Source organism: Thrips palmi, unplaced genomic scaffold, assembly GCF_012932325.1.
Source record: "Thrips palmi isolate BJ-2018 unplaced genomic scaffold, TpBJ-2018v1 HiC_scaffold_7, whole genome shotgun sequence".
In the NCBI taxonomy this organism is placed as follows: Eukaryota; Metazoa; Arthropoda; class Insecta; order Thysanoptera; family Thripidae; genus Thrips; species Thrips palmi.
Genome location: NW_023144634.1, coordinates 4481286 through 4494694, shown reverse-complemented (window position 1 = coordinate 4494694; position 13409 = coordinate 4481286). Strand labels below are relative to the sequence as shown.

General features: G+C 41.0%; 4 protein-coding genes across 4 annotated transcripts; 1 reads left to right on the top strand and 3 right to left on the bottom strand.

Annotated features, from left to right (window-relative positions):
* Positions 1 to 455: 455 nt before the first annotated feature.
* On the bottom strand, positions 456 to 4080 carry LOC117652635 (GDNF-inducible zinc finger protein 1-like). Its single transcript, XM_034397704.1, has 8 exons — positions 3728 to 4080; positions 3003 to 3572; positions 2632 to 2902; positions 2232 to 2553; positions 1951 to 2154; positions 1693 to 1866; positions 1412 to 1601; positions 456 to 1257 (listed from the first exon to the last, which is right to left on the bottom strand). Exons 1-8 carry the CDS (start codon positions 3902 to 3904, stop codon positions 631 to 633), a joined length of 2535 nt encoding a protein of 844 aa, XP_034253595.1. The 5' UTR covers positions 3905 to 4080; the 3' UTR covers positions 456 to 630.
* Positions 4081 to 4176: 96 nt separating this feature from the next.
* Positions 4177 to 7206, top strand: LOC117652639 (retinol-binding protein pinta). Its single transcript, XM_034397716.1, has 7 exons — positions 4177 to 4288; positions 5596 to 5871; positions 5949 to 6108; positions 6199 to 6457; positions 6532 to 6642; positions 6714 to 6819; positions 6912 to 7206. Exons 2-7 carry the CDS (start codon positions 5676 to 5678, stop codon positions 6998 to 7000), a joined length of 921 nt encoding a protein of 306 aa, XP_034253607.1. The 5' UTR covers positions 4177 to 4288; positions 5596 to 5675; the 3' UTR covers positions 7001 to 7206.
* On the bottom strand, positions 7204 to 9554 carry LOC117652638 (leucine carboxyl methyltransferase 1). The gene is made up of 5 exons (XM_034397715.1): positions 9105 to 9554; positions 8775 to 8958; positions 8444 to 8685; positions 8251 to 8360; positions 7204 to 8179 (listed from the first exon to the last, which is right to left on the bottom strand). The coding sequence occupies exons 1-5, from the start codon at positions 9309 to 9311 to the stop codon at positions 7978 to 7980; spliced, it is 945 nt and encodes a 314-aa protein (XP_034253606.1). The 5' UTR covers positions 9312 to 9554; the 3' UTR covers positions 7204 to 7977.
* An 880-nt stretch (positions 9555 to 10434) lies between these two features.
* LOC117652640 (dehydrodolichyl diphosphate synthase complex subunit nus1) lies at positions 10435 to 12608 on the bottom strand. The gene is made up of 4 exons (XM_034397718.1): positions 12110 to 12608; positions 11515 to 11610; positions 11179 to 11437; positions 10435 to 11071 (listed from the first exon to the last, which is right to left on the bottom strand). Exons 1-4 carry the CDS (start codon positions 12408 to 12410, stop codon positions 10981 to 10983), a joined length of 747 nt encoding a protein of 248 aa, XP_034253609.1. The 5' UTR covers positions 12411 to 12608; the 3' UTR covers positions 10435 to 10980.
* Between the last annotated feature and the right edge of the window lie 801 nt (positions 12609 to 13409).

Here is a 13409-nt window from a genome sequence, read left to right as displayed (position 1 = left end):
ACATAGACTACAGAAGTTAGCTGTGTAATTGATGAGCCGCCGTACCCGTTCTTTTAGATACCGGTGATACATAATTGAATGTTAAAAGCAAAAATATATTGGAAGCAAAATTTACTCCTCCTCTGTTGATTAGGATTCCATGTAATTAAACATACCTCATGCCAGATGTGCTCTTGCCCAGCTTGTGCGTTACCGATTGATATGTCTGCTTTGATAGGACAGATCAGCCCATGATGTCTGCGAATGTTTCGCACAATTCATGCAAAGTGTTATTTATATGATTAAAAAATATTTTAATAAATATAAATAAAATACAAGCTTTGTTTTGATTTTGAAGACCCCTCTCCTATTTTAACCCAAGTTTTTTCCTTTCAAAGTCCTTTTTACAAACAGCTTCTAATATTTCGGCCCGAGTGTTCTTCAAACTGGATCAATTCGGAGAATAAGAAACACCATTTACTGGCTGGTGGGGCAACCTTTTTTTTATTGAATCATAACATCATAAATAGCATACCTGCTATCGAGTCTTTCCTTATTACTTCTCATACAGTTCTTATTTAAAAACTATTATGATAGTAGGCCTATCATGCTTCTGTTAGGTAAATTAAAAACAGTCTGGAGATAAACAACTTAGAGAACTGAAAAAGGCATTCCACTTTCTTCAGGGTCATTATTCTCCTGTGTAATGCCAGAATCGACCTGGATTAATTGAGGGCCCAAAGACAGTTGTGATTGGGCCAAGTTTAATGTGTCTTCGCCTTTTCTCCCTAATGAATATTTAGTAGTGCCTTCTGGAGAAATTATACGAACTATTCTCAAACCATTAGCCACAAGAAAATTTACGTCCGGCACAGAACCAGATGACATGATAACAGCATTAGTAAGAACACTTTTTTCTGTTAAAATGGTGGCTGAAGGTGGAACAACATCAGAATCTTCAATATCATTTGACAGTACATCAGCATTAAGGGACGTAATGTTTTCATCAACTATAGGAATGGTTATCCCTTGGGCTGCAACCTTTTGCTTTGTCTGTTCAATAGCTTCTGATAAACTCTGAGGTACTACTGGTGGACCCGGAGGAGGAGGTGGCAGTCCATTCGCAGCAAGTGCAGCTTCATGGTTCTTCTTCAATAAAGCAACTTCTTCAGGGTGCATCCTTTTCCTATGAGTGTAGTAATTACCTGAGCTGGCAAAAGTTTTGGGACAGAAAGGACAGGAGTACGGGTGTTCTCCTGTATGCTGATTTAAATGCATCTGTAAATGATCAAATACACACATCAATTAAATCATGCTAGTTAATATTCATGAAATGGAGAGTGAAATTCAAATACAGTAACATAGAATTTGGAAAAAGTTGACCAAACACCAGCAGAAATAAAAGCATGAAAAGAAAATTTGCCACACATACCTTCAATGTACCAGGTAGCTTGAATGCCTTGTTACAGACAGGGCAAATATGTGTTTTTTCAGTTGAGTGAGTTAACTGATGAGCTTTCCAAGAAGAGCGTACAGAATATGTTTTATCACAATGTTCACATGGGAAATGTGCACCCGAATGCTGACGCATGTGTGTTTTCAGAATACTTTTCCCTTTGAACCTGAAATTTTTAGATGGACAAAGAAGAACAAGGATAAGTTCATCTGAACCTTTCAAGCTTATCCTAAACAGAAACAGAGAGAGCATACTACCATTTGCCACATTCTTGACACTGTTCACGTTTCACTTCTCCATGAGTCTGAGCTTTATGACGTTCCATGTCACATCGACTTTTGAAGCTCTTTGCACAAAGATCGCATAAGTATGGCCGATTATTTCCATGCACACGTTGCTTGTGTAATAACAAACCACTTTCATAACCAAACCTTAAACAAAGTTAGAGAGATACATTAAAATACGTAAACAGGAATCACAAAGTGTTTGAGAAAACAATAAGTCAAAGTTTTTACCTGCTTCCACAGATGTCACAAGTACAAGTGAGTCTTTCATCCTCAGGCAAGTGCTGACGTTCATGAAGGGTTAAGTCAGGCTTGGTAGCAAACCCTCGGTCACACTGACTGCACTGAAAGGGTCGCTCATTATCTGGCAGGTGAAGTAAAATGTGGGATCTAAAACTCTGCTGAGTTGAAAGTTGTTTCCCACAAATATTACACCTGAAATGAATCAAATAAATGTAATGCATACATCTCATGAAAACATTATTAAGGAAAAGCTGTAGTATAATACCTACTTGAAGATAGATCCTGGCTGAGTGTGGAGTAGCATGTGCCTCTCAGCCCGCTTCTTATCACGCATAGTACAATTGCAACATTTAACATACCCTCGAACGTTGTGTTCAGCTTTCATGTGATCACAAAGAGCGACAAACGAATCAAACTTAGCAGGTTCAATTGGTAGGGAGTTTTCTCTGACATCTTTAACACAAATATCACATGAAATGCCGTAAAACTCAACAAATTTAGCATTTATTTCCTCCCGCATGATTCTTTTTACTTCAGGAGTCAATTTGGGCTTAGGACCAGTTCCATGTGTTGCTGTTATTTTTAATTTAGCTGAGGATGAAAGTGAAGGAAACGTGAGACAAAAACAGATTAACTGGCATGGCTTTACAATCTATTAATTAATCTTACATTTCTTGGCTTTTGGATTAACAGCATCAACATCCTCATCTGAAATATCCTTGTCATCATCACAAGTTTCTAATTGGTTGGAAGTATCTTCCACACTTTGTTCATCAGATTTCTTTCTTCTACTCTTAACAGCTGGCTTCCAAGTATCGTCACTGCAAAAGTCCTCAGAACCAATCTTTCTTTTACTCTTACCAGCTGGTTTCCAAGTATCATCAGCGGAGTCATCCGAACCAATGTCAAAAGTAAGTCCTTGGCCCACCCAGTCTTGGTCCTGTAAAATATTGGATAGTTAGGATAGAAAAAAAGAACATCAACTTTAGTATGGAACCACTTCATGCAGCATTTGTACTTGGAATAAAATGATTTCTTACCTCCAAAGAGCTTAAGTCATCATCTTTATTGCTCTTCCCTCGTTTAGAAGGGATCTCTGAACTTCCAGCTGTTTCCAGCATAATCAACTCCTTAGAATCCTTTGAGTCTTGAGTATTAGAAACACTGTTATTTTCAATGCCACTTTGATAATTCAATACATCATCATTGCCTTCACAGGGATGGCTATTGTCAATTTCAACAATCTTTTGTAGTTCCTTTTCGTTTTTCTTTTTACTCAGATCCAGTGTACAATTTTTGCTATAAATTGGGCTTTTTGCCATCTTTGAACTACTTCTGGTGCTTATCGTTCGAGGTGAAATTTCTTTCAGCTTTTTAACAGACTGCTGTGATTTTCCTCTATGGAAACCAATGGTCAAGTCAATGGCATCAAATTCTGCATCTAACGTTGGGGATTCATCCAACTTTCTCGGTGATTCTTTTAACACTGATATTAAATTTGTAAAGCTTTCCTGAATCTGTGAAACTTTGACATAAAACTTGTGGAATGACTGAAGAGATTGTTGGCAAAATTTGCATATCCACATGGGAAACTTGTCTTCGGAGCCAACCTGAGAAACACACAAACAAATCGAGCTGAAGTACACACAGCAGGTGCCTAACCTCACACAAACACTATAGACTTGCAATAAATTTGAAATGGCAACGGAAAAAATTTAAAAAAAAGTGAAGACAAAATAGGTTGCAAATAACAGCAAGCAATTACCTGGAAACATAGATGCTTTGAAATGTACTCAACAAAAGTGTCCAAATGATCTGAAATTTCTAAATTATCTTCATGTCTATAGAGACAAACTCTACAAGTAAAATCTTTAAAAATTCCAGAAATGCTTTCTGATGTATTTTTTGAAGAGGGCTTCATTGTTTCGTCGGTTTCGTCCATAGTGGACGGAAATTTTTTTCAAAATAACATACACGACAATATTTTGGGTTCTGCTCGCATCTCAAATTCACACCGACGACTAGCCAAGCAATATAGCACCAACAGAATAACAAAATAACAAAATATTTAACTCAGTGTACAAATGATAACAACTGAAAAATTAAATCAAAATATAAAGATGAAGTTTTAAAAGAAAACAAGACTCAGCGACGGCGACATGTATTCACAGAATATATAGTAACACAACCACTACTTCGCTTCTAGTGTTGGCAATGCTTTTACCTATAGATCATCTAGCGCCACCTGGCGGCAATTTTAGAAACATTATTGTTTGTAAATAAAAAGGAAGAAATATCAAAGGACCAGACGACAGTGCCGCAGGACGTAAGTTATGGGCCGAACATGAATCAACTCCGCCGTTCCACCTATAATGTGCTGAGCGCCTTTCCTGAAAATTAGAATATTAGCCCACGTACAAGGGACTGAGAGAACTTCGGGCTCTGTGACATACTTCTTAACCTGTGCCAAGTAGCACTTCAGTCAGCAACCTGTCTTTTAAAAAATTGTAGTTGTTTATTCTTTTTACGAGCGTTCCCTTGTTGAATGAAATTTATGTAGAGAGAGGAGGAGAAAAATAGCACCTTTGAAAGGGCCTTCACAAATGGTTTTGAGGGTAGTTCTATCGATAGATGATTACTCGACTATAATTTGGAGTGAACGATTAAGAAACAACATTTCAATCAGTGTACATTTTTTTCTTCGGAACTGAAATGATCTAATGATTTATAAATCAGTTCTATTTGCTTTGTCTGTGTAAAGTTTTCCCATTTGCTACTGCAGCTGTCACATTTATGTCCTTACGTATTTTGTGTTGTAAAGAATTAAAATTTTTGCCATATGCAACCAAAGCACAAAAGAGGTATTACTCTATTGGCATTTTACCCCCCCCCCCCCCCAATTGTAGCCAGCCCGTAGTTAAGTGTCTGGTTTCCCCCTGATGCCATTATGCAGTTAACAACATTTGGCTGCAGTGTAAGGGAATTCCAGCTGTATGGTGAATCAAACTTTCAGTATCTTTTACTTCTCATTCCTGTCCTCCCGGAACAATTCTGCTCCCTACCAAGAGTGCAGCCTAACGCCTCCCTCACGCTAGGGAAGTCCCAAACTACTTTCTTGGGAACTTGGGGCTTTTCGACCCGCCCATTCCGACCTAGTTCGCATAGGCCGAGAGCGGAGCCGCCGAGCCGAGCCAGGCGCGCAGTATAAGAGTGCAATTACCCACTTGCCCCAGGCAGAGCCAGGCGGATGCGTCCGAGGTGGAGAACGACGGGCGCGCTTCCCCGGGTCGCCTGGCCATGGGCCGCCATGGGCCCGACAGTGGTGCGACGAGGATAGCTAGGGAACATGGAACTCTAGTGTCGCGGTGGGTCACCGCCAGTCACCGCGACGCGCGTCACGCCTGTGGAGTGGAGATCGAATGGAGGTCGAGGGCCTCTAGCCCCAAGCAGCGAAGCAGCCCCAGACGGCGGGGCAGAGAGAACCGGGACCGAGTCTGTAGTGGGCGAGCGTGGGACTAGTGCCATGCCACTTTCTGCTTATCTAATCAAACGCCTCGCCCCTCCCCACGCCGCCCCGCGACGCCTCTTCCACTCCACTGCACTGCTTTACTCCTGTGTTGTGTCCTGCTCCAGGCGTCCGTTGCCACTCCGTTGACGCTACTCGGCCGGCCCTGTGGGTCCCAGCTGGTCCCCGCTCTCTTTCTCAGCGCAGCATGCCCAGGCCCAAGCCGACGCTGGCGTACAGCGCGGGGGCGGGCAGCGCCGAGGCAGACGAGGTGCTGCTGGGACAGGCGCTGCGGCACGCCGAGCAGCACCTCAACGAGCCCGAGGACGAGGACCAGCGCGCGGCCGCCGTGGAGGAGCTGCGGCAGTGGCTGCACACGCAGCCGCATCTCAACGCCCGCACCGGTCAGTCGGCCAGCCTCCCCACACCTGCCTCGGCAGACTCCCACAAACAGGACTCATATCCAATTGGTGTTTTCTAGATGACTGGAGCCTCACCTGCTTCCTGAGGGGTTGCAAGTACAAGCAGGACCGCGCTCGGCGCAAGATCACAAACTACTACGAAATGCGGAGCAGAGTCCCGGAATGGTTTCACCAACGGGATCCAACTCTCCCTGCCTTAATGGACCTTCTAAAGATGGGGTAAGAATATTTATATTGATGCTACATCGCTGTGATAGATATTTTCAGGAAATACTTTTACTTTAAACTGATACTGAAATGCTCTTACAGGGTGTTTTTGCCACTGCGAAAGAAGGATGCTGAAGGACGGACCATTGTACTAATAAGAGCGGCAATTCACGATCCCTATAAGCACAAACAGTCCGATGTCTTCAAAATTGGCAAAATGCTAGTCGATCTGCTATTAGAGACTGACGAAATCATGTCAATTTATGGAGTGTTTGCTGTTGTTGATCTGAGTGGTGTATCTCTAGGGCATGCTTTACACCTTACCCCTCCTTTAATTAAAAAAGCTGTCCATGCATGGCAGGTATATTCACTGTGGTTATATGACATAGAAATGTATGACTCCAACATCACTATTGAAATGTTTAACGATTTCAGGACTGCTATCCAGTCCGCACGAGGAGCATGGACTTTATAAATGCACCAGTTTATGTTAATGTTGTTTTAAATATATTCAGAAAATTTATGAATGACAAACTAAAGAAAAGAGTAAGTCTCTGGAAACATTTGCATGTTTGTGAGGCAAAATTCAATTCCTGACTTATTCTTACCTTTTTCAGGTCCATGTGCATGGAAAGAGTATAAGCTCACTGCATAAAGTAGTTTCTCCATCAATCCTTCCAGAAGAGTATGGTGGCACTTGTGGAACTTTGCAGGAACTGAAAGGTTGGTCTGATAATTTTAAAAATATGCTCTCTCAATAACACTTCCAAAGCAATACCTTAAGATATTTTCAACTGGCTTTGTTTTGGTTGCAGATTATTGGCTCGAGTTTGCAGTGGGGAAACGTCAATGGTTCCTAGAAAATGAAAAGCACAAAGCTAATTTGAATAACAGCCAACAATGAAAATTTTGACTGCTACCATTCCTTTAAGTTACATACAATTTCACTAACTCTAGTTCCTAGAATGAAGCTAAAGAGAAAAACAAGATTGTGATTTAGACATGTTTTTAATGTAATGAACTTGTTGCACAAAGGTTTAAACTAGTATTTATATGTGATATTTTAAGAATGTTTTGTAACAGAATTGAATGAAAAAAAAATACATGTAAGATGGTTTTTCTTTTATTTATACATGAAAGACATGTGGAAGCATGTTTCTAGTCTAAGGCAAATTTATAAGTAATGTGCAGATAGTTAAAACGTATAAGCACAGGAGGATCAGAGTCAGATAAGCAAAGATACTCTAAATTAACATGTCTGTTATTAGACTTCTTCGCTAACACATTTTAACTCAGAAAACCTTATCACATGTTAAGGTAAAAATAATGCTCTCTGAAGAAATATAATAGACTTCAATAAAATCGCCATTGGTGGATAATGGCATTATTTCTTAGTGTCTTTCAGAATTTCCATCAGCCTAAATAAGGCAAAAGTAAACAATAAAACTTAAAAAAAAGCGAAGTCCTATGATGTGATTTTTCTAGTCCTACTTCCCCTACATTACACTCATTGAGAAATATTGCTTACATGATTCTTGAATTTAAGTACACTTCCTTTCAATGGGTATCAACAAATAAACTAGTAAACACTGAAGGAAACAAAAATACTGGCTTTGAAAAGTAGGCTACATTAATCACAAAACTTACAAAGAGTACAACAGACAATTATCACACTTAGTATTTGCAATCAGTCAATGAAGAAAGTAAATCTAGACAAGATCAAATAACATTTCACAATTCTGAAGATCGAAAATGGTTCAAAATCTGAACAGTTAAACAAACCATTCTATGTAGGTTTTGGGTTGTAACTCAATTCTATAACAAAAAAGACTTGGTAGATGACTTAAAAAGACTGACCAGATAAATGAATAGGTGACCTCTTCATCCATCAAAGTTTACTTGACTAAGTTTCGCTCCTTTCCATCCCACACAGATGCAGTAGTGTTGAAACAGTTGCAGCAGCAGCTCTTGTTCATCCAGGAATTCAATTTTTTCAATTCGTTGCCTTTCAATTGCAGGTATACTTTCATATACTTCAACCATATCCCATGCCTGTGATCCATCCCAGTTGTTGTCTGTAAACCTATTATAGAGATTGCTCAAAATTAGTCAACAGTTCATTACCTACAGTCTGTTTGGGTTGACATGATATACCTTTTACGTTGAGAATCCAAGTTTTGGCAAGCAGCAACACCGCTTAAGGAACACTGCCGCAGACGCAAGTTCTGTTTCATAACTTCTCCAAATCGATCATTCATATTAATCTGCAACAACATTCAGCAAATTTACCATGAAATTAAAAACAGAGTTCCTACAAACACATCTGGTTAATTTACTTTTAAATTACCTGCTCATAGTTAATGAAAGCAACAGATTCAAAATTGGATGATATCCATTTCAAATCTTCATCAACAAACGCACTTTCAATGTAAACTAAAACACACTCTGCGAGAAATAATGTGGGCAGAGAAAAGTCTATTTCGCATTGTTGTAAGGCAGAAATGAATTCTGAACGCTGTCTTAGATCAACACCAACAATATGGTAGTTCCCCGCATGGAGGTCTGTTACACCTGTGAATGATTTCCCATCTAAAATGGCGAAAAAGATGCTGTATTAATATCGTTTCATTCAAATATTTTAACGGATACTGTGTTCATAATGCATCGTAAGCACTTGCCTCCTAGATTAAGTTTATCCATGAGAGGTTTGTGGCGTTTGATGAAATGACATTTCCTTGCAGTGACATTTGGAAAGTCCAAATCAATCAACTTGGTAACAGCTTTCCCAGCATCTTGGAGTCGCCAGTACAATGTATCAAATCCAGCGCCCATGTTAACAATTTGGCACTGGCAGTTTGTAAGCTAAAAAGTGAAACATTAAACCCAGATTAGTATCCTGAAGAAAAAATAATTTCATTCAACAAAGCTGAACATAGCCCAAGACTAACAGAAAAATAGCACATACCCTAACAGAAAATATTGCATTTATCAAACCATGACTCCATTACCTTGAGAAACTTTTCGACGAGTAGTTCAATACCTCTTTTCCGAGCAAAGTAGCCCCTATTTATTTCTGGTGGCTTTCGTTCAGCTGATCGAGCAAAATAAAACAGGTAAGGATCCTGCCAATAACCTAGCTGAACAGCTGATTGTTTGCACTCTGTTGCGTCGTCATTGGTGAGTTGCACCGCCTCATCATTAGGTACGCGACTCATTTTGCTGCCTTTCTTCCCTTGCAGGTTTAAGTTAAATTGTCATTCGCAAAATTTCTGTCATACTTCGAAAAAGAAATACAACCAGCGATCTTTTCTGCTTGCCGTTGCCGCCCGTCACATCACGGGTAGGCAACACATCAAGCACCACCCGACTGCGCCCGAAGCCCGAAGAGGAACTTCGGGTGATGCCTTCGGGGTGGGGTCCACCGAGTCCTCCTGTCCAAGTCCACTCACTACTGTACCACTGCCACCTTTGGAGGATTTCCCTACTTTACCGATCTTTTTCTTTAAGCTGTCCAACCCCCACATAAAACCCTTTATGTCCCCCCTCCCTTCAGTTTTTTTCTTTCTCATCCTGTCTCAATCAATAACGCCCACAAATATGCTTGTTACACTGAAATTGAACCCTGAGATGGGCAGAGGACAGGGGCAAAATTATTTCAGAAATAATTCTACTTCTGTTAGAAAGTGGCTTTGCTTGGGCGATAGAATGGGAAAAAGTAAGCTCTGCTTGGTCTTCGTTGCCGTTTTGCCGGCAAAAGCACACGCAAGCAGAAATAATCGGCCGACGTTGCTTGTAGTGCTGATAGCACTAGGGTCATTATGCAAAACTTGTGCAGAAGGCACTGTGAACATGACTATCTTTGGGCACAGACAGCCCCCATCCGGAACAAAATACACAGACTAAAGGAGCTGAATGGTATGGCATTTTCAGAGTATCAACTCACAAATTAAAAACAATTAACATGATCATTTATTCAGTATTATTATTACAGAAATGATGACCTGGAATGTGATGGTAACATATCTTCTATCTTGATCAACACGAGAACCTTTTTGTTGTCATTTGAATACATTTGTTCAGAAATATTGTGGTTGCTGACAGAAAAGGCGGAAAGCAGAAGCGGCAAGAGACCATTTCTACCCTATTTTGGGGAGCTATTAACAAAAATTGTACAAGATCTTGAAAACAAAACATCTTTCAAAACTTTGATGCAGACACAAGATTTGTGTCTTTCAAATTGTATGGCTAATATATTTTGATTTCATGAATGATTAGAAGAGGGGGACAATATATTGGACAGACCCAACTTTTAAAGCTGCAGAAAGCAAACCATGAAAATTAATAGGCAATACCAGTTAATTATTTAAAATAAAAACGACCCAGGATTCCAAATGTGATTGGTGCAAACTGAAGAAATCCAATCAACAGGAACTTACAAAAAAACTGCATGGAAGAAAATAATTGGGTACAATACCACAGTCACTTTTGCGACTTAAGGGAGAAACATGCCACTTCTTATTGCAAAAGCTTGCCCATAAAAGCATAAAATTCATTTTACTTCTTACAAATTACTTCCTCTTATACTCCTTCATAAATGTTTAAGCTATGAGTTAGAAATCACACAACTCCAAATTCTTCAAATTAACCAACAAACAGCAATCAAATAAATAAATATTTTGGAAGCACACAGTTGTATATAATCTAGTCTAACAAAGAATAAAAGAGAGAAACAATACATAACCATGAGAAACCTGTGTTCTGAAAAAGGCAATTTTTGATTGGGGAAACAAAAACCATAGTCTGTGAAGACAGCTCAGAATTGGGCATATGTACTTCAGTCTTTGAAAGCCTCTAACACACAGCAGGTCATGTTTTTTAGAAGACTTATGTTCCTAGTCTCTGCTCACATTTGTTAAATCTTCTAAGAACAGAGACAAAGGTCCGCACTGACACATTATGATGACTACTGATGGGTCTAGAAAAGAGAAAAATTGTCTTACATCAGATGGCTGTCAGAACAGGTGTGTTGCCTTGGTCTAGATATATAATAAACAAGCAGAGAATAAACAAAGAAGTACTCACAGAAACTCAGTAATTCTTGAATGCCAAGGCAAGAACCCATAGGTGGAGCAAATATCACCACAATAGATTCCCAGTTCAGGTTCTGGAACACCTGCTTCTCTTAGGACAATTTCATTAAGGAATTTAAGGTTTATATCATTGTGTGTTATTTCTTTGGCAAGAGCTTTCTCGCACAGCTCCCTGGCTATTCTTGCTATACCTGCTTTGCCATCAGTTATATCGAACAACATGACGTGGGGATATTGCTTGCCTGCAATTCCTGAAACCAAAATCAACAATATGAGCAGTGTTCAAACAAGATCAAGAAGCAAACGACGTAAGTAATACCAAACATACCATTTTTATAACCATTTGTTCTGGGGATATGGCTCTTAGGTTGACATTCTGATGTTAACGCCTCATCCAATGCAGATTTACACTTTTTCAATTTACCTGTTGATGAAAATAGTCGGTTTATTCATAAAGGAAAATATAAAACAACGCCATTTTGACGAGCAAATCTGGTAGGACGTTACATCATAATAGCAATGCGATTTCAACAGAAATAAAACATAATAAAAAACTCGAAGTTAAGAAAGGCATTAATGAGCAGCAAGTTTTAATAGAACAGAACACGCAAAAAAGAAGTAATTTGATATAACGATCCACCCTTGAAACTAGCAAAACTTAATTTCAGCAGTTATATATTTAGCTTAAGACGTGACGTTCGGGAAAAAAACGGAGCAAATGTGTAACAACTTGCGTTTCTGACATATTTACTGACACAGACCGGATCTTGGGAATCAACAAAGGTACCTTCACAACCTAGGGAGAGGGGAACATAACCTACAAGCCGTCAGGCAAGCGGGTACGCCCCTGGCCCTCCTAGCCGTCGGAATCATTTGAACTTTTAAAGTCAAAGAAAATTAATGTTCCCCAGCTTCAAACTCACCTGAATGATCGTAAAAGCTGACATATGAAGCTCCTGCAGCATGACTCCACAGGGCAATCCTCACAATGTCTTTGATCGAAACCACTTCACTGCCCAGGATAACGGCTATGTGTGACATAGGCTTTGTTAGAGGCGCCTTATTTCGATGAACATAGTCCAGCTCTGCTTTCAAACCCCACGGGCCGAAGCAGAAATCTTCAAAATACTGGATAGCATAGCGAAAAAGGCGCCGGGCCTCGGCATAAATGTCGAAGATCACGTGAATTACAACTAAAACCACTTTGAATAGGTTGACAGCCATTTCAGACGCGTTCTGTTCGAAGTCCACCGCATAACAAACGAGTTATTTCATCTAACGTGTCCTGACATTCTTCACACTTCGAGCAACACGCCACTGTTTCTGATTTCCCACTGTTTGTTCACACGTCTCCCGGGTCGGTGGTCACACGTCTCTCGTCGTCTCTCAAGCCTCTCTTCGGACAAGTTTCCGTTTCCTAGCCTGCCAGCCAAGGGGCTCGAGACGAGGCTACTTTTCAACTCCTACCCTGGTTCGTCTGGTCCTCGCCGGGAGCCAACCGGAGCGCGGACACATCACCACAGCACCTTTTTGGCGAATTCTGTCTCGCTTCCACTGCGACGGAGCGACCAGGAAATTAACGATTCTCACACAATTTGCGGGATGCTTGGCGAGATCTCGTGAGTTGGGGCGTGGCGGTGCGGAACGTGACGGCGTGAGATGAGGGCAGCGTTTGCGGCGAAAAGAGACGCTGTGTCTCTGTCGCACCCATGGAGCTCTCCATCACGGTGCGAGAGAATCAGAGCGACAAACCGCTCGGCTGTGCTGTCCCGACCGCACCTGCCTCAACTCAAGGTTGTGCGCCAGGTGGCGGCAAGCAGGCGCATGCCCGGATTTGCCTCGGGCACATTTTTGCCAGGCGGGTTGACGTTGATGCCTACCTAGGAGGATTGTACTGGGCGCCTAAGTTCAGTGGTTGCATGCCTACATTCGGGCGCGTTGTTCCGTGGGTTGCGTACATTTAAGTTTGGAGGGGTGTGGGGTCACGACCTGTGTGTGACCCCTATCCCGCCTTAGTACGCGCCTGAGTGCCTAGCACCTAGCGCCATCCATAAGACATAAGACATCGCTTCCTTCCCGATTGGAGGGCCAGAGCCACGAAGGGGAAATGGACTTGCAAAACCAACCCTGGGCGCCGCCAGCGGTAAGGCTCTGTATCGAACAAAATTGCGATTATCTCACCAAAATTTGAGGATAAAAGGTTTAGGTTTTATTTTCGCTTCC